This window comes from Buteo buteo, chromosome 2, assembly GCF_964188355.1.
Source record: "Buteo buteo chromosome 2, bButBut1.hap1.1, whole genome shotgun sequence".
NCBI classification, from domain to species: Eukaryota; Metazoa; Chordata; class Aves; order Accipitriformes; family Accipitridae; genus Buteo; species Buteo buteo.
The window spans coordinates 34500883-34526070 of record NC_134172.1 but is presented as its reverse complement, the minus strand read 5'-3'; the positions used below and the strand labels follow the sequence as shown (position 1 = coordinate 34526070).

General features: G+C 37.1%; 1 protein-coding gene across 5 annotated transcripts in view; it reads right to left on the bottom strand.

Annotated features, from left to right (window-relative positions):
• HDAC9 (histone deacetylase 9) overlaps positions 1-25188 on the bottom strand; it is a 491076-nt gene that overhangs the window by 182507 nt on the left and 283381 nt on the right. For 4 of the 5 annotated variants that reach the window (XM_075050424.1, XM_075050431.1, XM_075050409.1 and 1 more), the window contains exons 8-13: positions 24619-24747; positions 21673-21788; positions 15850-15972; positions 13228-13438; positions 12595-12812; positions 1509-4093 (exon numbers count right to left, since the gene is read on the bottom strand). In XM_075050424.1, the coding sequence (XP_074906525.1) occupies positions 3773-4093; positions 12595-12812; positions 13228-13438; positions 15850-15972; positions 21673-21788; positions 24619-24747 (1118 nt within the window). In that variant the 3' untranslated portion in view covers positions 1509-3772. Of the gene's footprint in view, positions 1-1508; positions 4094-12594; positions 12813-13227; positions 13439-15849; positions 15973-21672; positions 21789-24618; positions 24748-25188 lie in introns of those variants that run through there. The other variant, XM_075050402.1, reaches the window with a different exon arrangement.

Genomic DNA, 25188 nt, shown 5'->3' with positions numbered 1-25188 from the left:
GTCTGGAGTGCTCTTGCTTTGCTGAGGCATTCAGCTTTTAATCCTATTTCGTTAATGCCAGAAGATGAAAAAAAAAGGCTAAAGTTACAATGTCTACATTCCAGTAATGTGTGTCTGTCTTGAGTATGTAAATATTATGAAGCATTTTCCCTCATTTAGTAGTAATTACTTCTAAATTGACAGCTATATTGGCTTTATTTTTTGGGCAACAAGACAGAATAAACATCTATTGTTCAAAAAAAAAAAAAAAAAAAAGAGATGCACATCATTCCTGGAAAAAGATAAAGGCTTGTGAATTGTATTAAATTGTGACTATTTTTTTTTCATTATGGGTGCTTTGATGAATGGTAAACAAATAATTGAGAAAATAAAATCTAGGTGCAGCCTCCAAAATAGGAATGTTGTAAATTGAAAACATTTATGGCTGCTCTTCTAATTCTGACATGAGTATTTAAACAAAAGGCATCTCAATCAAATCCCTGTTAAAAGCATGATTTACTTATAGACACAAGATTCTAAATGCATAATAAACAATCGGGCAAGCAGTATAATGTTATACTGTTAATGCTAGTTTTAAGCTTTTCTAAGCTAAAACTTCACTTTGTATCTAATTTTTGGGGGTTTATTACAGATTAAACATTTCTTTGCTGTTATATCAGTGAAAATAATTAAATTTGATTTATGGAAATATTTATTCTTACATACTTATGTTGTTAAAAGCATTTTATTTTAGTTAAAATTATACCAGAATCAAAGCTGTTAAGAGCCTTTGCGATTTAAATGAACAGTTAGAAGAGCTAGAATGCAACGATTTTCTGAACTCTTTTGGTAGTAGTAATCCATGTACTGTACAACGGGGATCATTAAGCAGTACAAACTATTTCTCTCTGTAGATCTGAAGCCAAGCTCAGGAAATGTCACAAAGCATTTAACATCTTCATAGAAGTGTTTAGGTGTTTCCCTAAAGTAGGACTTCACTGTCTCATGCAGTTGCTTTAATGTCTGCAAAGTTTGTGGATTCCCTCCTCACTAACATATTTATAGGTGGACTCTAGTTTTGCAAAGATCTTGAGAAATATCAAAGAGGTCAGTATAAGCTCAGTTTCAGATCAGCATCTTTTGGGTTCTAGGCAGGTTTTAGAAATGCCATGGAAATTATTTCAGTTCACCTGAATTTTGGGCAGTTAGGAGTAAAGAAACTGGGATTCACCTTTACCTTTCCTATATGGTACAACATATGATCACATGTTCAAGACAGATGCTGTGATGGGAAAATGAGCATGCATCAATACTATTCCACATTCACTAAAACTTATAATGGCTGATGTAGGATAAAACAAGAGACCAAAAAAAGACTTTGTGTAATTATTGTAAGAACAGTCTCATAAAAACCTTGCTCCTGAAAGCTTGAATTGTTTCAACGATGTGTAGCAAACATATTTGGTTATACAAAGCAAAAGCACAACTAAGTTATCAAATTTACACAAAGTCAGATATCTGAAAGGGGATCTTTTAAAAAAAAACTTTATTTGAGAAAGGAAGAGACTTATATCAGAAGGCAAAAAAAGGGAACATACAAACAGAATATATTTACAACACAAAACAAGAGACCACCTCTAAGGGTGTAAATTATAATAAATACAGTAGATTTAAAATGTAAGAGACAATAATCAATTAGAAATGTGGTTGTTTAAACCCAGTTTTCCTTTTCACTGGTTCCAGGTAGTTTCTCTATTTTAATTTTATCCAAATTTGAAAGATTCTGAAATTAAAGTCCTCTAATATATTGGGGTTTCTCACCTGAATGACATTATAAAAATATCTTTTGTCTTTTGTGAATACATGTCTTTGAAGTGATATTGTACAAAAGTGTTCTCATTTGCAAGTTTCTCCCCAAATAAAATGTATTTTAAAAGACGCACTATCCCTTTTTTATGAGGCTGAAGTTAGATTTCAAAGAAAATTAAAATTATACAGAATGGGAAAAACATATCATTTCATTTTTATATGCTTCACTTTTTGAATGTGAATGTGATTTTTTTTCATCCAAGATGGAGAAAGATTTCTGTTCAACCACACAGCACACATAAAAATCACCTGTGTTTTTCTCAATAAATCTTTCCTACCTAAAGAGACCTTTCATATTAACAGCAACTATTTAGTCATTTGTTTGGAGACCTTCTAGGAAAAAAGGATAATGTATCTTCAGAAGTTGCAACATTTTATAAGAGATTTAATAGTATTAGAGCATAATGTAAACAACACATGCTAGTAACATATTTTAGAACAATTTCTACATTTGGCAAAACAGCTATCTCTTTTGAAACAGGATACTGCACCTTAAAATACCTCAGCTTTAGAAATATAAATATTTTTAATAGAAAAAAAACCTGACAAGGATTCCAGGTCAGTTTGGGATTATCCATATTAAAGGGGATCTTAATACAATGAATCTTTAACTAGCTTAACAAAAGTAAACCTATAAAACAAGGTAAACATATCAAAAGGGAATATGAAGGAAATGTTTCACTGGAAAGCTTCCTTAACAATTTCCCTACTCGCTTTGTTATTTTCTTTGACAATAAATCAATTCATAGAGTGCCTTTAAAAACAGAGGGAGCGCTGCCCCGTCCGCCTCCCCCCACCCCGCATTCCTCAGCACATGAATCACTTGGGCTTCCTGTTTCCATAAGGCATTTCCTGCCCCCCCTCCCAAAATCACTTTTCTGCAGGAGAACAGCAGGGACCTGACAAAGTATCGACTTAAATAAACAGGGCCTTGCACTGCATCCAGCCTTGCTCTGCCTGATCTTACAGCAACGGAGAGGGACGCCCGCTCGCTGGCTGCACGCACGCACTGCGCTTTTCAGCTTTGGCGAAATGCTCGCCGACAATCTGAGGTTTCCTTTTGCCCAGCTGGCACTTTATGCACAGTCGTTATTCTAGTACTCGTCTGTGAGACCTAGCGGTAAAGGTTATGCAATATTGTACGATTAGTCTTTATTCAAAAAAACCCCAAAGTGATTGGATATCGGATGATAATAAAAACAGTTCTGTGTTTTTCCTGCAATATCCTGATAACTGATTGGAACTTAATGCTGCATTTTGCTTCTCGCCAGTACTTGCATCTGCTGCATTTAAGGATGTCTCTGCAGACTGTATCATCAAATAAGACAGAATGAAAAATTAACTAAGCAGTGCAAAAAAGAAAACAATGCCATTTTTAAACAGTGCCTTGCCTTGCCTCTTTACATCCACCTTGTATTCTTCTCTAAATTATACTCTATACACCAGCCTGGGACCACTGATATAGCAGTCAGTACCTGCCTACTGGGGAAAAAATACCCTAATGTTAACAGTGTTCAAGACTACAGTATGATACAGTATATACACATAGCTGAAAGCAAAAGTCAGAGGATTCAAAATCAGAGAAGAAGAATGTTTCATCAATCAGGTCTGGAAACTAATTCCAGCAATTGCTGATCTCAACAAGCTAAGTGATACGAGTTCTCTTTCACTAGAACTAAGCGATGTAATGTAATCCTGGGCTAATACAAAGTCTATCAGCTATTACGCAAAGATTTATGTAGAATAGTTGACTGCAACAGGTATTTTCTCAATTAGTGGCCATAAGGATGAGCTTCACTATGTTTTCAAGTGTGCATACAACACTTCTGCCTTTGTTAGATTCTTTGATCAGTAAATCAGGATTTGCTAGATCAGTGAATCAAAACACAAATGCTTACCAAAGCCTAGAAAACGTACGTGACGGTCAGATAATAACCTTGATTACAAATCCTGGAGCTAAATCTTTGCCTATTACCTGTTGCATAAAAGCAGCTTGCTCCCCAGATTCCATTTGCTGGGTTTGAACATCCTCGTCACTGTCCAGTGGCTCCTCTTTGACTTTCACAGCCCCCACCTGCTGTCCTATTCTGTCATCCACATCAGCACTGCTGCTCTCAGCCCTAACGCTGGCACCGCTGGCAGGAGCTTGCTCTTCCTGCATCGAGGGATCTCCGTGAAGCTCTTCTTCAGCTTCCTCCAGGTGACTGCCAGGCTGCTTGAGCTGCTCAATGGACTTAGAGAGCATCTGGAAAGAGAAGGGGCAACAGCTGTTGATTCCTTTCACTGATGCCAAACACCGAGAAGTACTAGATTTGCACCGACAAAATTCAAGCTTCCGCGGCAAAACCATGTAGCTCGGCATCGCTAAAATATTAACGTACAGGGAAAAAAGAACCAAAGGTCCTAAGAAAAACGTCACTTGTTATTCTGCAGTAGAAAATACCATGTACCTAGAGAGTGCTACACGGTAATACTAAACTAAAAATAAGGCAGAATAATGAAAGCACTACACATCTGTTACACTGTTACAGCTGGTAATTAAGAGAAATTAGTCTCTCTTCAAACATAAATGCAGAAATCTATTCAACTGTATTACAGTTCGTTTTCCACAACACAAAGTAATAAAAGAGCTCGAAAAAAATAAGAAAATTATGAATCCAGTTAATATTTTGCTACAAGCAAATTAGGGAATATTCACACAAGCTTCTTTACAAATTAAAGTACTGAAGGCACTAACAGTTGACAAAGGAGCGGTCACAAAGAGCTGCTGACTGTCACACTCCTGTAGCACAAAGATACTACAAGCGTGTCTGTTCGTGACTGGAAAGACTACAGCTTTTGTTGTGCACAGTACAGGTATCCCTGTTTCAGCAGTGATGATATAACACAGCTATCTGGACAATACTCATTTTACACCATTAACTGCTATTGTAAAGCTCTGCTGACATGCCAGATGCCTGGGTGTTGCAATCAAGTACAGTTTATATTTTACTATTTAAGATGCAGAAAATGTATTCCAAAATAGTCCAAATGTAATCCAAAAAGCCAAAACTGAAAAAAATCCCTGCTTTGTTGAAAGAGGCACAAAACAAGACATGTGTGTAAGCATCTGCAGGGTCAAGTGAGTAATTACCATTTATTCAACTGGCCCAGTTGATTTCAAGCAAATACTCATTTGTATCACCAAAGTCAAATATACTGAGGGGGGGAAACCCCCCCACCTTTTACCATTACTCTTACATACTTTCCTGTTCCCATCTGCCCCTCCCCTCAACTACCAAGTCTTTTAAACTAAGTTTTAGCTAGTGCCATAGGCTGAGTTACTGGATGGCTTCAGTACAGCTATTTTTGTCACAAACCGTGGACTGCCTAATTTCATTCTGCTTCCTAATGCATATAGAGAAATGCCACCCTAGTGAAGGGCAGGGTTGCCATGTAAGCTATGATGAAGAAGCTACAGCTGGGTTCAGAAACTCCCACAACTTCAACAAGAAGAGTTGAAAGATCTGTTCGTGCAGTTCCACTTGATGCTCTGATGCATATGCCTCACATCAGTGGGGAAACAAGGCTTCGGTCACAGCAAACCTTCATTTTTTTGGGGTGTAATGAGAGTTTAATGGCTTACTAAAAAGAAACAAACAAACAAAAAAAATCCTTTTTCATTACTGTAGTAACTGGCAAATCACAACATGTGTATCCTGCGTGCTGCAGGTGGCATGCTCTAAGCTGGGGAATCCTTACTACTGCAACTAATGCAGAGTGTTTCCTTTTATTAAGCAGCATCTGGAATATTTCTCAGATCAAACCCATAAATCTTTTCCAGTTGTTTCTCAGGGGATGACGCTGACCAAGAAGGCACTGAAGCTAACTACATGTACTCAGCTCGGGTACACTCCTCTCTGTTCCTTAGTTGAACATCTGTGGGTGAGCCCTCTCTGCTCCTCAAGCAAGTAAAGAAAGGCAGGGCTGGCTGCTTGGCTGGCTGCTAGCAAGCAAATACAAGCTGAAACATCTGTGTGACAGATAATCACATACAGCTACGAGAGTCACTGATGCTGATCCATCTGTAAACCATTCCATGTGCCAGTTACTTGAATCAGGTGGGTTATTCTGGAGGGGAAGCCGAGAGAAAATGAGTGCATGTCCACAGCAAAGTTAAGAAACATATTTAGCTCATTACGGCTCTCCTTCCTTTCATGCTTTTTCACTTTTATGTATGTCAGGCTCTTTCTTCTTCACACTGCTATATGGCACAGATCTGCTGCTGAGCTTTCTGAGGCAACACGATGGACTGCACCTCCAAATGCTTTTTGCATGTAATCAGTGGAGTGATACAAGCACACGTAAGGGAGCTGCGGAGACTAGAGTGATATTTGTGTGCATTCCAATTTGCAGTGTGGCTGTTTTGGGTCCTGCTCCCACACCACAGAAGTCAGCAGGCGATTTGCTCCAAATTTCGGTGACAGGAGGAGCTAAACAAATTAAGTTTTCTAAAACTCTGTGAAATGAAAGTCTTTATATATTTACATAGTAGATTTTACAAAGTGCATTCATATTATCATGTTTACTGCAAAATCTTATTAAAAACATCCTTTACACTGTGACTTTAACTAAGCCTCAGGCAAGGGGCTATGAGGCACTATAGTCATGTCCTCTCATAGGATGGAGCATGATAAAAATGAGTGGATGGCATGGAGGGGGGAGGGGACGACCCAAAACCTGAAAACCACTCCTGCTGCTCAGACTGCTAAGCCACAGCTGACTGCTTTCTCTGTATCACCACTGCGCCTTCTTATTTGTAAAAGTGGTTTTTAAAGGCAGCTTGGCCTCATCTCATTCCAGTAATTACATTAGTAGCATTACCAGGAGACTGTTCAGTTCTCCTGAAAGTCAGAAACATCTTATTTTACATTATATCTCCTGGTACTACCGTGGAAAATTACGTACCTGGAGACATGCAAAGATATCAGTTTAGAGTCAATATTTCTATCTTATCTCTCTATGTAAAGCTGGATTACACAGCAGAAAATGAGTCCTGAATGAAACACTGCTCAAGTCTTTTCACTATGCAGCTGGATACTTCTGCTTACACTTAATGTTTAAATCTTTCACTTTAAATCCCCACTTACCAATTTTTCCTGAATCTATCTGTAGCTACATGCAGGACTTTCTCCTCATTTTAATACATATTTTTTATTTTGAAAAAGTGATTGCTTAATCCGAGTTTTAATAAGACTACTTTTAAAAAATAATAATAAACCCATGGTTTATTTTAGTAATAAATTAGAGTTGTACAGATTGGTCTTCTTTAACCAGCACACTTTATTGTTATCGCTATTCCAACTAAAGGATACACTCAAGAAAAAATGGTTTCATGCTAATGTAACCTATATTTTTTTTCCTTTTATTTTCAGGAAATTAAACTGTAAAGGATATGCATGAGCCAAAGTAAATAGTGGCAGCAGGAGAGGAAGCATTTACAGACATTAACTCCATTGTATAACTGCAAGAGTCCAATCAAAAAAGAGACATCAAACACAATCTAACCTGCTTGGTTGTACAGAAAAATGGAAGACTAAGTATAAATAATCCGGACATTGTAAAAGACCATTTTATAGGTCCTTCAGTCACAGCCCCTGCCTTTGTTTCTCCTTTGTAATGATAAGCTCTTGCAGAATACAGTATTTTAAATAAAATGTCTTTAAAAAGAGACAAAGCACAAAATCCTGCAATAGCCACCCCATACATTTCTTTCCCTAATTGATCATTTTAAATACATGGCAGTCATTTCTAAGAACTCATGTATATACTTATGGAACACACTTTTTCTCCTTCTCTCCTATGGCTATCAGATTACTTTGACCAGCTATGTATGTTGTTAGCTGTACTGAAACAACTTGGCACCTGCTTATTGTTGTCTCTGTTACTCATGCCGTACAACTTTTTTATCTTTCAAAATTGTTCTTCTGCATTGTGGCTTAAACATTAGTTCTCAATAAAGGAGAAAATGCTCTGGGCATTTTTCAGTTCCAAACACAATCAACTGTTGCTTTAGTTTTGTCCAAATTATCCCCTGCTATAAACAATATCTGAAAGAAGACATGTGCTACCTCTCACCTTCAGAAAATGCTAGTCAGATGTGTAAGCTGGAAAGCCAAAACCTCAGTTGTAATAAGTTTAATGAAACTAGATTAATGTACTTAAGCTGAACCTGATCTAGTCTTCTGAATGTCATAAATATCATTCAGAGAAGCAAATGATTAATCTGAGGTTAACTTTATCTTTTCAATATTCCTATTGACAACAAATAGTCTTCCTATTTTTTCCATCAATAAATCAACAGAAGCTTCCATATTATTTTTCATTTTTTATAAACAGAATTTTCACTTCTGTATTTTTTTTGTCATGGATTTTTTTATCTCACAGTCTTGCCCAGTCACTGGTTCCCTATGCAAAGATGCTTTAAACCAATCCTGGAATGAAAACTGAAATTCAGGTGCTCCTTATCTAAGCTTTAACATTATCCATAGTGCTCCCATATTTTAGTGTACACTACCAACTGCATCATTATTTTAAACTTTACTACTCCAATACAGAGGAGGACTTTACCATTGAAACCAGACTGTCAAAATACTATGAATACATTATTTTAAGAACATATGTAGGGTTCCCAAACTGATCAAATAAAATCTTGGTCCCAGTTAAGACAGTGCTAGTTTAGCTTCAGCGGAGGCAAGCCTTTTTTCATTATATGTGACAAAAAATAACCTTTAAAGACATAGGGCTTTGTTCACATGCTCTTCACCTTATGATTTCTGAGATCTCGAATGCAGACTTCTGCTACGGGCTTTGCACTGACATTAATTACATCAAAATCACCCTTTTTTCTGCAAGTGGCAGGCTCAAAGCTTTCTAGGTAGAGATACACAAATAACATCAGATTTTAAGGTTTTCATTGTAGTAGTGGTCTTTTGGTACCCGACTGCAATAATGTTAACTGGGGGTTTCAGACTTTGGACTCCCTTTATTGAGCAGAATGAAGATCTGCAATAGTGATCAAAGGGCCTTATGAGGAAACAAGCTGTCATTTGGACAGAAGTATATTAAAGCTGACAATGGCAAAGCCGATCTTCCCTAAGAAAGACAAGCGGAGTTCAGGTTACTTCACATTCATTATTATTTTTTCCTCAGAAAGCTGGGACGAAGGTTTCTACCTACTTTTGGATGGGATGTCAATATTTGCAGAATGTTTTTAGAAGGTCAGCATACTAGATCCCGCAGGTATACATGTCAGACTTCAGCAGAGACGTATACCATTTCCCACATCAAAAGCCTGGCATCTGACAGCTGACCAGAAATAATCCATAGGGGATCTTCTCTTTGTTATTAAGGACAGAGGCACATCTCTTGGCAATGATTTGTTTCTTTTCAGAATGGAAATGATCCAGGGGAATTCTTTACCTCTGACCTATGTTAGATTTTGCTTGTTATCACCCTCGCAGCAGCACTGGCTTGCTGCTGAAGTATATTCTTTTCTCAAAAAAAAAGAAATAGCTTTTTAATACAAGATAAATACAAGATCAATGGGGTGGGAAGAAACTTGCTCTCTTCCTCTTTTTGTTGTTACAGCAAGATTCACCTGTATGTCTGCCAACAAGATCTGACCAAAAAGAGTTTTCAGGGAGTGCTGACACATGCCATATCATCTTAGTTCAGGGCAAACATTCAAATACTGCATTTAGTTGAGATATATTAAAGCCTTAAGGACTTGAAGTCCTAAACATAAGGAAAAAAGGAAAGAGAAATGAAAAAGTAAAAGATGATATTAACTTGTTCTAAGCTCTTATCAACTGGCATTTCATAGTCTTGTCAGCTTAAAATGGTTCTGGTCTTTCTCAACAAAACTTTTAAAAGAATGTTTGAGTATTCCTTACTAAAAAAACCTCTACATTTTTCCTGACTAAAAAGGAGGGAATTATACCTCTGTGCCGATTTCATTATACAACCTATGAACAGAAGAGTAAGGGACAGAACAATGGAAAATAACAAGTGTATGTATTCACTTTATACATGCCCAAACTTGTCCTAAGAAATGAGAAGATACTGGGCTGCTTTGCTACATGGTCTAGAATACCTACTGGTTTAAGGTTCAAATAACTCTGCTTTGCAGAGTGCAAATTTGATTGTAAAGCCGTGCAAATTACATAATGAACAAATAACTTCAACTGTGAATAGAGACAAGTTTTAAGATTGAACAAAGTATATTCTACCATGCTAGCAGAGTTCAAAAACCTTATGTAGGCACAGGTGTTCAATCTGAACCTTTAAGTTAAAGGATTAAAGAATATAGTTTTAGATTCAGTATTTAAAAGCCACTCCATGATTTGATCTTTTCTCACTCTCTTGTCTATGGGCTACCCTTAAATTCCAGCTTTTAAAAATCAAGTTTCTTCTTTCAAGTATGTAAGAAAGCCCCTTGGCTTTCTGTATCCTTGCAAAGGACAGATACATGATTAGACCACTGACATGTTTCAGTGCTATTCATCAGAATGGTTCTTCTGAGAACGGTGCTGCAGAAGAACCTAGATGCTGCAAACTGTAAAGTCTGATAAACCATGCGCATCCTCAGATAACCCTCTGCTTCTGTGGCTGCAGCACAATCTTATTGAGTATCTCCTTAGGTGTTTGCTGCTCTGATGAGTTACTGTGCTCCTGATGAAGGCTAGCTGCTCTGGGAGTAGGGATAAAGCAGACTGAGAAGTTACTGAGGCAAAGGAAGTAGGTTATGGAGGTTCAAGGCAGCAAAAGGCCCTATGACAAAGTTAAATTTCTACTATCTGCATATGGGTAGAGCCTATACTGTAGAGGACAAAAGCTAGGTTCTCTACATTTTAAAAGAAGGAATTGTTTTGTCTCTGTATCACAAATAACCATGTGAGAATGAAAGTGTATTTCAAGTACAAGAGGGAATTAGTCTCCTTAACATGTATTTTCACTGCAGTTTAACTCAGAAAAAAATATGTTACTGAAACAAGCATTATCCCAAACTAACTGCAGTCTTTTTACTTCCTTATGCAGCCTAGCTCTTGTGAGGTGCAATGCATTCCTAGTCCTATGTGACTAGGAATATGTTTACGTGACTCAAGTTTAATTTTCACATTCAGGACAAATGTACCTATATGCCACAGCACTTATCCCCAAATGCTATGGTAGAATTTATGTCAACAAACATATGATCTAACAAAAACATGTCAGTGAGGTTCTTTGCTTTGTGAGAAATGCATGAACTGATCTGTTTGTAGTGAATACCCACAAATAGCACAAAGATTCAGTACTTTACCGGTAAAAATTCTTTTCTCTTCAGACAATTGAGGGCAGGTGAAATATTTTCAAAACCTGAGGCTACGAGATATACATATGCCATCTTGATTAAACATATGGAATGCATACTCAAAGAAAAGCCAACTGGAGTCCTAGTTGAGTAATCAAAACACCCAAGCTGAGAGGGGTTAACATGCAAGGATCAGCTCTGAACTTTGAAGTTTTCTGGTCTTCATTTTTCCTAATTAAGACAAGATTTAATAACCAAACCACTGTACAAACTATGTACTTAAACTCTAGGTTTGTTTCTAATTTTGTTGGGAATTCTTAGTAGATTCCAAAGAATCAGTACCCCCTGGGAAGTTCACGCAGTAAGGTGGATTGATTTTTTTTTTTTTTTTTCCTTTTCTCTTAGGTACAACGGCTAAATGCCCACTTTTCATCTTTCCTTCTTTGCCTTTACCTCTTATATATAGTTATTAAGCAACCCTCAAACAAAAGAAGACATTTGAAGATGCATGATTAATATCTGAATTACTAGAGGAGGTCCAGCAAACACCTTTTGGAAAGCTATATAGGAAGTGCAGAAAAACATTCTCCAGATAAAAGCATTTAATTACTTGCATATCTTCATTTAAAGCAGGGAACAGCATCACATTTGTAGAAACATTAGCTCCTGATAAATCTAGATTCTGCTGCTCTTTGTTTATTAATGGATGGTCCCTTCTCTTCTTTTTCCGCCCTCAGAATAAGGTGTTATTCTACAGGGAAAGATGGGCACAGTTCAACTCTGTACCTGATGTTAGCAAGAGCATATTCTTCTCTTTCTCCTTACATGGTATTTTATATTGCCGTATAGATAACTAACTTTCACGTTACTAATTGAATTACAGAGAAAAATTTGGGTTGATAAAAGCAGATTAAAAATTTCTCCAGACATTTAATAAGTTTCTTACACAAAAAAGATTAATTTAATCAGCTGATTGAGTTCAAATGAGTTATATATTTTCTCCACATACTAGTCCACAATGAGAAAGCTTAAAATACAATGCAAAGGCAGCTGAATGAAATGATGGCTGAAGCTCAGAAGTGCATATTAAAAAGTTGGATAGAAATCTAGTAATTTTTAAGGCATCATTTACCATTCAACAGGAAACCACGTGTAATTTAAACCTGTAAGATGCTTTGAACCCTATTTTGTTGAATTGTATTCTTACTGGTGTCAAGAATGACAAATTACCTTTGTAGCATATTTCAGAAACTGAAAATGAAGATCTATACAAACGTTTACACCAACTATGCATAAACAAGATACTCGTGCAAGAACCTGTCTACTGTCCATGACCACATGGCACCATTACCTAAACTTCCTTATTAGTTTTCAACCTTTATGTTTATTGGCAATTTCTTAGTTTGGGAACTCACCTTATTCATGTGGATCTGCTGCTGGTACTGTTTCTGCTTCTCCAAAAATTGTTGATGTTGCTGCTGGATGACCAGCTGGGCCAAAGTACTCTGAGGAAGAGGAGCTGACTGGGTTCGATTCAGTGGCCTGTGACGAGGCAGTTTGTGGGCAGCTCTTATTCCAGGTGAGACTCTCTCCTTCGCTGCTAAAGGAGACTGTGGATGAAGAGGAACTGCTCCTGCAAAACAGGGACATTTCACTCCCGTGTGAAGAAGGACAAACTAAAAGTTCTAATAGGAGAGAAAGCTTTCAGCAAGAAGAGGTGTGTATATTGCAGAACTTTGCATCAGCGCTGATGCAGTGGGACGTGTACCACGTGCCTCGCCACGCTGGAAAGTTCAGCAGCTGCAAAAGAATGTGATGAAGTAATCATTTTTTCTTTTCTGTAATCACTGAATTCTTTCAGGCTAACAGACTGCAGTAGAATCACTAGAGGGGGAAAACAAAGATGCTGTCCTTTTTTCTCCCACCCTTCCACTTTTCCCAATGGTTAAGGATGTATAGTATCTGTGTTAGCACATTTGATTTAATGTGAATACAAACGTCATTAAAAACATCTTAAATTATTATTACATTGACGCCTTGATCATTACCAGTCACAAGAAGTTTTTGCTGTCTCATTTGTTCTTTCAGTAACAGATGCTGCAAGAGAGCTTGGTGGCTGCTGTTTGGCTTTCCCTCCAAAGCAACATGAGGATGAGTTGAGGATGGAGGAATGTTCCCCCCATACTGTCCAGCCAAGGCCACTCCTTGTCTGAGTGACTGGGTCTCCCCCTTCTGCTTTTCTTTGAATGACGATGAAGCCTGTCAAAGAACAATGACACTGGTAACTGCTTTTCATAGACCTGGCCATTTATATCTCTGCTTGATTAGATGGTTTTAGATTAGATGTCATACTTTATGAATATATACAGAAGAAAAGATTAACATCCCTATTTTACAGCTTGACTGTGAGATGAAAAGGGAGGAATAACATGCCAGTTAAATGTAACACTATGAGAAACTGAGTAATGAAACCACATGAAAAAAAATCAGTAATAAAAGCCAAAGCATAAGGAACTACTAGTTAGAATATTATTAATGAAAAGACAGGACCTATCCTTAAAATTCCTAAAGACCTTCCCACAGCCTCCTGCACAGGAAAATAAGGGATCAGAGGAAATAGTTTCCATTGAGTTTGGAATAGGCAAGGCTTGGTTTTTCACATAACTTTCCATCAGACAGTAAGCCAATCAGCAAAACAAAATAATTACCTGTAGTAGTGGGAAGCTATTACTTTTCCTGGAGCACTCCCTGACTCCCTGAAGGACAGCATAAATGTAAGTTTTACCCTTTGCAAAGTACATTTGTATAGTTAAACTCTCATCTACACAATCATCAAGAGCTGTTGTATGTGTGTGGCATTTTAAAGTGCCCTTATAAATTGCAGTTACTGATTTAAAGCTTTTGGAAGCTTTAGCATTGCAAATGTACTTTATATTTCTTTGTTCTTTGTCTAGTTTTTAAAAAAAGTATTTCTTAAAAGAGCAGTTAAAGCAGAATAACAATTTTTACAGCAAGAATAATAACCTAACAGAAATAAGCATGTTGAGGCTTGCAGATAACCACTTATAGTATGCCATGGTAAAAACAGTATCTCTGATAATATAAATTCCATAAATTCTAATGCTGCAAACCAAGGTTTTCACTAATATTTTTTGGGTGTATGCCTACTTCACACTCTGCTATCACCCTTCCCTGAAAAACAAACACCAAAGTAAACTTTACATTCAATTTGCAACTGCTTATTCTGGTAACAGAAATAAACATTACTTGTATAAATCAACCCCTTTGTTTTTTCTAAGGCCAAAAGTAATAATTGGTCCTAGCTGGCCACATCAAAAGCTCATATGATTGGAGTGAGAAAATTAAACATATTTTCATTTCCATTTTCATGTTACAAAATTACTTTGGAGCTAGTTATATTTTTTGTGAAATAGCTAAGAAACTTTTGATGATATTGTCTGGAAAAGTAAGCACTACTTTTCATGATCAGTTCAATTTTTCCATCCCTTAAAAACAATAATTTGTTTATAAGTATCTCATGAAAGGCTTCTAGAGAACTGATTTAAAGCTTACACAATTTTCTTTGCAAAGTTCTATATCTGATGTTAAAATGTTGGATTGCAGCAATATATTATTGGTAAGAACAGTAAATGTACTGAAAAAGCCATAAAATTACATGAAACTTTAACTTGAAACTACATTTAGCACTGGAGTTAAGTAGCACTTATTATGAACCACCGTGGATTGTATAGATTATTATTTTTTTACACCACGGAAAGCTGTACTTACACCCCTAATATTATTATAGAAGCTACCAATTCATGTTCTAAGGAACTCAAATTGCTAAAATTTCTTCAGAATTTATACACTGTTGCATAGAAATACCATATAACTTATATCAGTATTTTTATATTTTTTGCTGGAAATCAGAAAAGGGAAGTTTTGACCAGTGGCAAAATTTTCAGATATTTTACTGAGCCTCGGATTTCACCTCTAGGTTCCTGGAACTTGGTCTAGATCTAAAGATCCTTATCCATCAGCATGGATTTCCTTACATACTATGTCTGTGTTTTCATACATTTCACATATTAGTTTAACATTTAGCTTTAAATAAGGGTGATTGCTGCAGACTGAACAAAGGGCATATGAATAGAACTTGTCATTAAAATATTAAGCTTTGTTCACATATCACTAATTTTATTTGTCTGTTTGATAGCACACCCCTCAAATAACAAACCTAGCTGCGGGAATACTAAATTTTTCCCCTACTATGCTCCAGCCCAGCTTAGGTTGTTACTCGAATCTCATAAAAAGTTAGAGGTGCTGTACTTTACCAGGTAGGGTTGATCACAGAATTTGAACTATACTAAATGGTCTCCTCATATACTTCTCACCATGTCTTAAATCTGTTATCTGATTTGCAGACATAAAGGCAGTGCATGTGGCCCATACTTAGCTAAGCTCCACACTGGCACTTGTTTGTTTGCAATTAAGAATGATTATTGCTTTGATGTTGTGCCCTTAAATGTTCAGATGTTGCCCAATGCAAAGAAAGGTCAGGTTCCTACTCCGAATTGCTTATGTTCCAAAATGCTAACAAAAGACAATAGTCAGAAAGTAGGTTTTCTGGAAGCGAAAGTAGACAGGAAGGCTTGACACTGGTCACTTACACTGATTTGAGGTTGTACTGCTGGAAGTCCCAAGGTAATGTTGGGCAGAGAAGGGGATGTGTACAGACTCAGCAAGTTCACTGATTCATCCTGTATCAAAAGGCGTTGCTGTGAAACCAGATGCTGGAATAAAGGGAAAAAACCAACAGAAGTAAAATCTCCAAGCTTTTTATTGTGGTTACTTTATCCTCATTATCCTGCTACATTGAAAGCCAGTTATGTATCATGCATTGGTTTGCATCCCAATGGGGTTCCAGATAAGGAAAAGTACTGTCCCTGTGAAAAAGCTGTTGGTATTTCTTTTCTTAAGAAAACAACTGATAGATGTCTGGGATTATTCCTTGGTTAGTAAATCAAATTTCCATGCAAAATTGAAATCTTGAGGATTCCTAGACCATCTCTTCTCACCAACTTCTCATCAGCTCAACATCAGTTCTTCTCATCAACTGCACTTTCCCTACTAGAAATTTAGCCAATGACTTAAGGAGTATATCTAGCCGAATCAAAGGTGTCATGAATGTGGATGTATTAGACCTTTACTTTACTGTGGTTATTATAATTTTTGTTGTAAGGTATGAAATGTGATTTCTACCTACTCCATGTATTTTCTTACCCAGATTGTGATATGGATATGTTTCAGGCACATTATTTACTTCCATTGACATGGGAATTTTGGGTAGAAAGTGAGGCAGATTGCCACATCTGCCGTTTAAAAAAAATACTGTCTCTCTCTCTATATGCATATATACAAAACCAGCATCCTATCATTCTCTGATGGTGGCATACCCCTTACAGCCTTCCTAATTCCCTTCGGGTTAAAATCTTTAACACTTCTTTTGAAGCCTTGTGATATAATTTTCAAGGACATGGAATTGCTGATATATTTTTAATTACTGTCAAGTAAACCCAGACATTCTACAAAGATCACCCTCTGTCTTTCCATTCTAGATTCATTGGGAAAAAACATAAAAAGTTACATTACCACAACAGGGATCTTTTTGAAGCCTTTGCCTTTTTGCTTTAACAGTCATGTTTTTCAACATGTGGTCTAGTATAGTTGCTTGAATTACATTTTCTGTTTAACTCTTGCTTCCCTCCCAGAACTTTAACACAATAAGAGCTACAAAGGTCTTATTAGACTTAGGAACTCTGGCATGATATGGTCCCCAAGGGAACAACATCCTTGAAAAAGAATACCCTGTGTAACAGTATGACACAGTGACTGCTTTCTTCCCAAACAAAAAGCATATGGGACTCCAATAATAGACCACCTCCAAGAGGGATACTGCACACTCGGGCTTTGACTAAAGTAAATATAATAACTTGTCAAGCATGTTGTGGGGAGCTGTAGATTTTCCTCTGGACAAACCTGGAATATCAATTAACTCTGTAAAATGCTTTGTGCTAATACAATGCAACTTCAGACCATCAATGAAAAGTGGTTAAGCACAAAAACACAGGATGTTATTCCAAAACATAACCTTCCTCATACAGTTTGTTTGGAGATATGACCTAGCACTGAGACAATAACAGTAGAAGTCTATCTCTGTAATTTTCTTTTGGTACCTAGGGAATGTCAACAGCATACGAAACAAAGAAGCTTCACTTGTATATTACATTAATTCCTGGTTAACGGTGTCCTGCCTTGATAACATCCACCTTTGACCATGAATAAAACCAAGTATGTCAAGACCATGGAGATAGTATTGAGGGAGACTACAAAGATTTAACTGAAAAAGGACACTGCAGCAGCTCTCATGTGCCTCCTAGAATATAATCAAATTTTAGCAACTGCAGCAACTATACAAAGCCACTTAAAAAAATGCAAGTTTCCTGTTTTGGTTTTCAGCATGCCCCTACTACCTTCTAAGATCTGAATTAACAAACATAACAGTGAAAGGGTGTATAGCAGTATAACACATTCCCACATTAAGGTCAAGCATGATTGTTTCAAGAGACAGAATCAATCATGTTATGTACTATGGGAGTTTAATGTTGAAAACAGGAGTTTATTAGTAAGAGCATTTCCATCCAATTTCTAATACTGCTAATAATCAGTCATTTTCATTTTGGTAAGCAACTGATTTTTTAAAATATTTTCAGGTAATATTAGCCTAAGCATCAGTTAAACCTCATCTCCCCCCAAAAATGTAGTAGCCCACCTGCATAGATTAGGGTCTTGCGTATGCTGAGGCAGAACTGCATGACCCCAGCTGCAGCTTCTCTTTTTATAGAGTTGATAATACCTTGAAATGGTGGCACAAGCTGGAGCTGCCAGCAGTATCATTTGGCAGCACAATGGCTAAGCCATGTTCCTTGTCCTACATGCAGACTTGATGGTTTGGACTGGCACTCAAATTACCCCAAAAAGCAACCTGCCCTACTTGCTCCTCTATATACTTACTCACTGGGTCCATGGATCCTGCTTCCTGATGCTTAAAATAGCCTTTCAACAGAGTTACTCTCTTTCTTAAAATAGAGTACAATAACTAAATGTAACTGCACAATGATCAGCAAGTACCCGTGATTAGTTGTTGTACTTCCCTTGTGCCACTGGGACCTGCTCAGAAGCAGGAACACCTATTTCATGTGTGCATGTTTATATGCACATTTATACATTAGGAGGGGAAGAGGAAATGGTTTGGCTTTAATACTTCTCAATTGTCCAGCTACAGTAAGGTTGTCATAGCTTTAAATATTCACAATTACTTACACTCTTATTTCTTAAGGCTTTTGGGGTGGTTCTTTTGTAATTATTTAGACTCTCTTCACATAGACTTGAAGCAAACCTCACCAGCTGGTCAGAAACCTACACATTTTTTCCACTAGCCACTTGCAAAGAGCACCTCAAGGAGCCGAGTATTAGAAACATAGAGCTGTGGGGTTGCGCAAATCAAGTATGTGTTTATCTGCCATGCATGTCATTTATGTCTCCTGTATAATCAGGTGATATTCTAGGAAATGCTGCTCTCCAAAGCACAAATGAAAGAAAGAAAATGATCTGAAGCCTGCTTATACCAATTGGAAACTTTCCATTGCCCTCAATGGCTTTCGACCAGGCCATAAATGCCTAAAATTAATCATTTCACATGACTAAGGCAGGTTGTCCCTCTGAACTCAAGGGACATGCTGTGCACAGGCTCAATTCTGCTTGCATTTCTCATGCAAGTAAGATTTAGCCCCAGCACAGCAGGTGACCTGAAAGTGTACGGCATGCTACAAGAGACAAATAGCTACTGCGGTGAACCTTGATGATACTGGAGACAACTGGGCCTAATAAAAACAGCATTTTATTTATAAGGTGCAATTAAAATCTTGAGTTTAACTTTCAAGTTTCATATAATGAGACCAGTGTTTTAACAAATGGTACTGAAAGTACCATTAAGGGAACTGTGATAGTAAAAGATTATCTGCAAAAATGTAGCATTTGCAGTGCACCTTTGTTCATTCAAAAAAATGTAAATGTCTGCCCACCAGACTGTCTGCTCCGGAGGGTAAACCACTTAAAAGTCTCGTTATTCAAACGGATATGGCAAAAATACTTTAAAACTCTGTTTCATTACTGATAATGCTCAAATTCTGTCTATGCACTAGAGTGTAATCATTTACGGTATTGACTCATGTTTTACTGGTAAATGGCTCTCTGTCATAGCAACCTGTTTTCCCCCAGCAAAAAGTGTTTTATTTGCTGCCATGAAAACCGTGGCTATCCACCCACTCAGATATGAGCACAACACTTACTGCAAATGTCACAACAACGATTATGAAACAACAGCAATGTGAGTCATGTGGGATTACAGCAAAACAAGTGATATTTTGGGTGATTTTGGAACACTTATCCTATTATTAGAAACTTCTGTACGTTGTGTATCTGATGAAAAATTGATTAGATATATAGCCTTTGAGAGCTGGCAGCTAATGCTAAACTAGAAAAGAGATACGTAGCAGTTTGGCGGCTGTTAAACTACCAGAGAAAATCCCACTGAAATCAAAATGCATTGCAGCTGAGATTTATGGAAAAATGTTTGAGCCCACAGGACCACAGTATTAAGAGTCAAGTAACTAGAGAGGTAAAGAAATCCCTGACTGGATCCAGAAATGGAAGTCCGTACTTTCAGCTTCTTAGCACACTTCCAGCATGCTAAGTGACCGACTCCAGCACGCAGAGCTCAACTTCTAAAGGAACTTTTTAGGCTCATTTGAGCATCCACAATTGTTTGGTGGGGCTATAACTTCTGATGTCTGGCATATTAATGGCAAATGAAGCGCAATGCGGTGTTCTGTTAATAAACAGAATATAACCCTGCTAGCTGTTGCTACAACCTTTCCAAATCCCCCCAGGGATTGCCAGCCTGACCAGATTGTACGCATTTCTGATGGTGGTTCAACACTGTGGGCAAATGCCCAGAAACTATAACATGCAAAGTAACAAGCATCATGTATCAGTCTGAGACATTAATCCCTTTGCATTTTGTAGTATCCTCAAGTCAATAATAAGATCCAATTGGACAAGATTTCCTGTTTAATACAGCACTAACACCCACATATTACGAACTTCTATCTAAAACGTTCCCAGTATCAAAATACACCATTTAATTTCACTGAACTAGGATCTGATCTAATCCAAATGATGGATCTTATTCTGCATCATTTAAATTTCTTTGCAATTGCATACAGGAGGGCTATGAGGCAAGACCACATGTTAGCCATCAATGCAATTTTTTTTTCTTTTTGGTTACGGGCCAGAGAGAGGCTACTAATCAGTGTGCAGAGGTCACCCACCTGCCCCCTGGATCATAGTTCACACACACAATTAATTCATTATGGAGAAAAGTCACTGCTGGAGGTTGAACTGCCCATTCCAGGTTTTTTTGAGGTGAATGTCCTGCCACTGACCTGGAGAAATAGCTCCATTAGCTAAAACTCTGTTAAATCACATTTTCTTATGCAATTTTTCTAACATAAACAGTATAAACCAACAATTAACAGAAAACTTTGCCACAAAGCAGGAATTGCTGTAAGTATAGGCACTGGATACAGAATATTGTGGAATTTGATTCTCTCTTCGTTGCATTAGTTTCTTGTCCCTTTACAATATTGCCACGGAAAGCATGACTTAGGTATGTCATCTATGCTAAATGAGGTTTATCACAACTCATTTACCATCTGCATTCCTGTTGTTATAGGCATGTATGTATGAAACAGAATAAGGAGTAGTTAAGATTCTTTCCGTGTACAATCTCGCTTTACAAAACAAGCATCCAAGACTCCTGGCATGTCAGTTATGTTGGTAAGTACTGCCCTGACAAGGAAACTGAGGTACATTAAGATAAAAGGCAGATGTGATAAAGGTTTTAGTCACCTAACTCCAATACTGTAATTAAACAAATTTACTTCAGCAGTCATCTGAACCTGGGACCACCTTAACTCATATGCGCTAGGGTCACCAGTGCCTAAATCACTCTTTGCACATGAAAATTCTCCATCAGCATTCAGCACTGCTCACTTCTTCAGGTTATCCCAGAAGGTAATGTTCTGCAACACAGATGCTTTCAAGTTCCTTCCATAGCTCTCTCCCACTCTTCCAGTAGCATTACTGCTGCTTTTGTTTGGACTTTTGCTACCAAAAAGTCTCCTGAACATGCATCTCATATATGAAGATGTATCTCATATAAAATACTCTGATGTCAGCCTGCAGTGTCCTGGCACCCCTGATAATTATATCTTCTGCAAGTAGTCTGCTTGTGAGTATGATCAAATTGAAGTTTCACATCTCTTCAGTCTAGAAATCTGAGTAGTTATCTACCCAATAAAGAACCTTACCTCAGCTTGAATGTTAGATGGCAAAACTGAGGTTTCATTTTCTGTTACACTGCTGGTCGGACCATTGCTTGGGGAACTGGGACCTGATCCAGGGGAGCTGCTACTGACTGAGGATTCTGAAAAACAGATTAAGCATACATGAATTTCATACTGGAAAGAAACACATGTTCTTGATTAATTGTATACTCTTTATGGCACAGGTTTTTTTGCTGTTTAAAAGTATCTATTGGTTATGCTATTTACTTACATCAAAGATTTCTGATTCATCCTCCATTTCTTTGGTTTTCCTTTTACAGTGCTAACAAGGAAAGATACTCTTGATCTTTCTCCTTCTTATCTCTCTGCTTCACAAGGGAAGAATTTACTATTTATTTTTCCCGCAAAGATGGTATGGTACCGAGTATCAGGCAGAGATACAGACATAGAACTTGTAATGAGTAAAAAGAAAAGAAAGTCTTTACTTTTTAATTGCACAGAGTCCTGCCTCTGTAAGAGATCAAAATGACAGAGATAGCAGGCTTGCAAAGGTCATGATAACATGTCGTCAATTCATGAGGCCTACTGCCATCCCCGTTCTGTTTAGAAAGGGGATGAGCCTGTTGTGGACTAATTACATATGCAAGTAATAATGGCAAAATATACACCACTTTCACTACATCTTTGGCACAAATATGAAGGAATATTTATAGCATACAAAAATTTTAAAATATCATTTGAAAGACTGTATGTTAACTTGATTTAAAATTTCCCAAGTTCTGTCTAAGATAAAGGGGAAGAGGATGATCTTGTTGTGTGTTGTTGTATTGAGTTATTCCAATCCTACACTGATATAAATTAAATTTATGTAATGGAAACAGTTAACAAGGTTAAAGATGGAAGAGTGCAGCATTAGCAGAGGTAAGCCTATTTCATGGGATAGCTTTCAAATTAAAGTACTCAGGAAGTTAAAATAATTAATATCTAAATGTGGCAGTAAATATATTCTATAGCCACTTCTTTGCTTCTTCACTTTTTCTGCCCCAGTTCACATGCAAAAATATATCCTCACTTTGACTAAAATTACTGGGAGATTTCCTAGCTGTTTCTTGGACCTGTTACTCTTTCCTACCAGAGATGACTTCAATTTACTAAAGTGAATCTGTACCCAGCTATACTAACTGGTCAAGTAAAGTTCTCACATCATATTCTCACTAGTTTTCACAGAAGAGCAGAAAGATAAACTTACTCTTTTCTCTCAGTTTTTTAAAAATTACAGTAGCACTTTTTGTATAAATAGGCAAGTAAATAAAGCACTATTTTCAGTTAAAAGAATAAAAAAAAAAAGGAGAAAAAGACTTTGGCCAGAAATGTTTGATCAGGAAAGGTGCAATCTGTCATATAGCTGATTTTAATAATTAAAATGGCAATCTGTAAGGCTCAGAATTATTGTCAGAGCTAGGAAGAGAACACATTTATATTCAGGTTTCTGCTCTTTCAATGGTCGCAGAAAAGAACTCCTGGGATAAGTATTTCACATTATACCTTACCTGTGAGCATACAAAATATAAAGAAATCATCTAAAACTAAGGGGAAGTGGAGATCAAGAATCTCATAAGAGCTTCAGCAAATGGAAATAATAAATTAGATGTAAAAAAATTCTAATCTGCAAATAATTTATAGGGAAATTACCTTATTTAGTTACTCTCATACTTACATTCACATCCACATCCCAGTTTTACACATGACATACTGTGAAAAGGTGTCATAAGAATTGTATGTGTGGGGACATTGACATGAATTTGTTCATGTTTGTTATGTTTCCATCTTGGTGTGACATAATTCTGATATACCAAGTGAATTCAGACACATCTGACAGACTAGTAACAGTTGGTTGTATAAACATATGACCTGATTGTAACATCACTTGAACAAGCCATGAAGCTACCAAATATTGATGCAAAGTCAAAGCAAGAAATGTCAGAATGAGGTCAAATACTGTAAATGCTCTTTTCTTTCAAATCAACAGTTAAAGCCTTGGCAGCATACTAATCCTAAGGAGAGGACTTTAGGCTGTTTGGGAACTTGGGTGCAATTCTGCAACATAATATACATAACAAAATTTACCACTCTGAAATACCAAAGATGTGAAGGAAAGCCTTAGCATCCATGGTTCATCCACCCTGTCACTTTTTAAGTTCAAAGGCAGGAAAAATATTGAAAACAAATACTACTTGATGACAAATTCTTACTTTGCTTTTTTTCCTCTTTTAATCCCTCCCTATGTGCCTAATTCTGTATTTTTACATGCTAGAAGTTCCCTTTCAATTACTAAGAATACTTACTATCTGCTATGACCAACAATATGGCACTGAATATTTAAATGATTCAACTCTTTCTTCTCAAAAAAAAATAGCTTAGTAAGCCCTTACATCAAAACCAGCTAATCTTGACATTTTCAAACAAGAGAAACCAGAGGAATGGGGCCAAACATAAGATTCCAAAATGTCCTTGATTAACCTAAGTAATGCCAAATAGGTGGTTTTGTGCCTGGTATTAGTATCTGCATTTTCCATGGGCGATGGGAAGTGGGAGGTGAAAGACCCAAAATATTGTCCCTGTACAGAAGACACAAGTGAAGGGAACAGACTATTCTTGTTTTTTCCTTTGATGTCCCTTGCCACCAACAGTCTACCATTTGTTTGTTCTTGTACTTGCTGTTGTAAAGTACTGGTTTCCAAGCTGGTTTGAAAGTATGGCTTTCAAACTGACAATGACTTTTTAGTAAGTTGTAGAAAACTTTTGATTACAAGCTATTTACACACAACCATTTAATATGGTTTTCTTTTCAGCAGCAGAAAAAAAAAAAAAGATACAACCTTTTGTTTAGCAAATGGTTTCAATTCCAAAATACCACTACTATTCTGTGAGCAGCTGCAGCTGATACAGAATTTCTCCATTCTTAATTACCTGTCACCTCAAAGAGTCGCTTCTTGAATGAACTGATGTTTCCATCCTTCCTCCTGAGTAAAGGACTGCTTCTCCTTTCTGTAACCTTTTGTTTTAACCTTGAACGTACCTTCAAATTAGGCTCTGATGCTGGAAATGAAGAGAAGAAAATAAATGATTACAAATCAAATTGCTACTTTGTGTCAGACACCACTGACATTCCCTGTAGGACCTCTTCTGATTCAAGGAGGGCTTGGAGGCAGAGATTTTACTGCCCATCCTCCCCAGCCATCCTGCTGCTCCTCATACCACTCCATTTTAGATTGGAGGCTAGGAAAGAGAGGAAGAGAGCTGAAAAGCTTTGGATCCCAGTATTTTTCTCATCCCATTTCAACTCTGAAGTTACCCATTAATTATTGTTAATATCATAAGCATAAATTAGAGATGAATGCAACTTTTATTCTACATCATTTTTATCTCTCTTGTAGGTGAAAACTTGGATGGAAATACAGCTTGGAACTTGGAGCCTTATAATTGGATTATGGTCTGATGACAGAAATAGAGAGAAGCCTCCACTGGTGCCTTTTGACT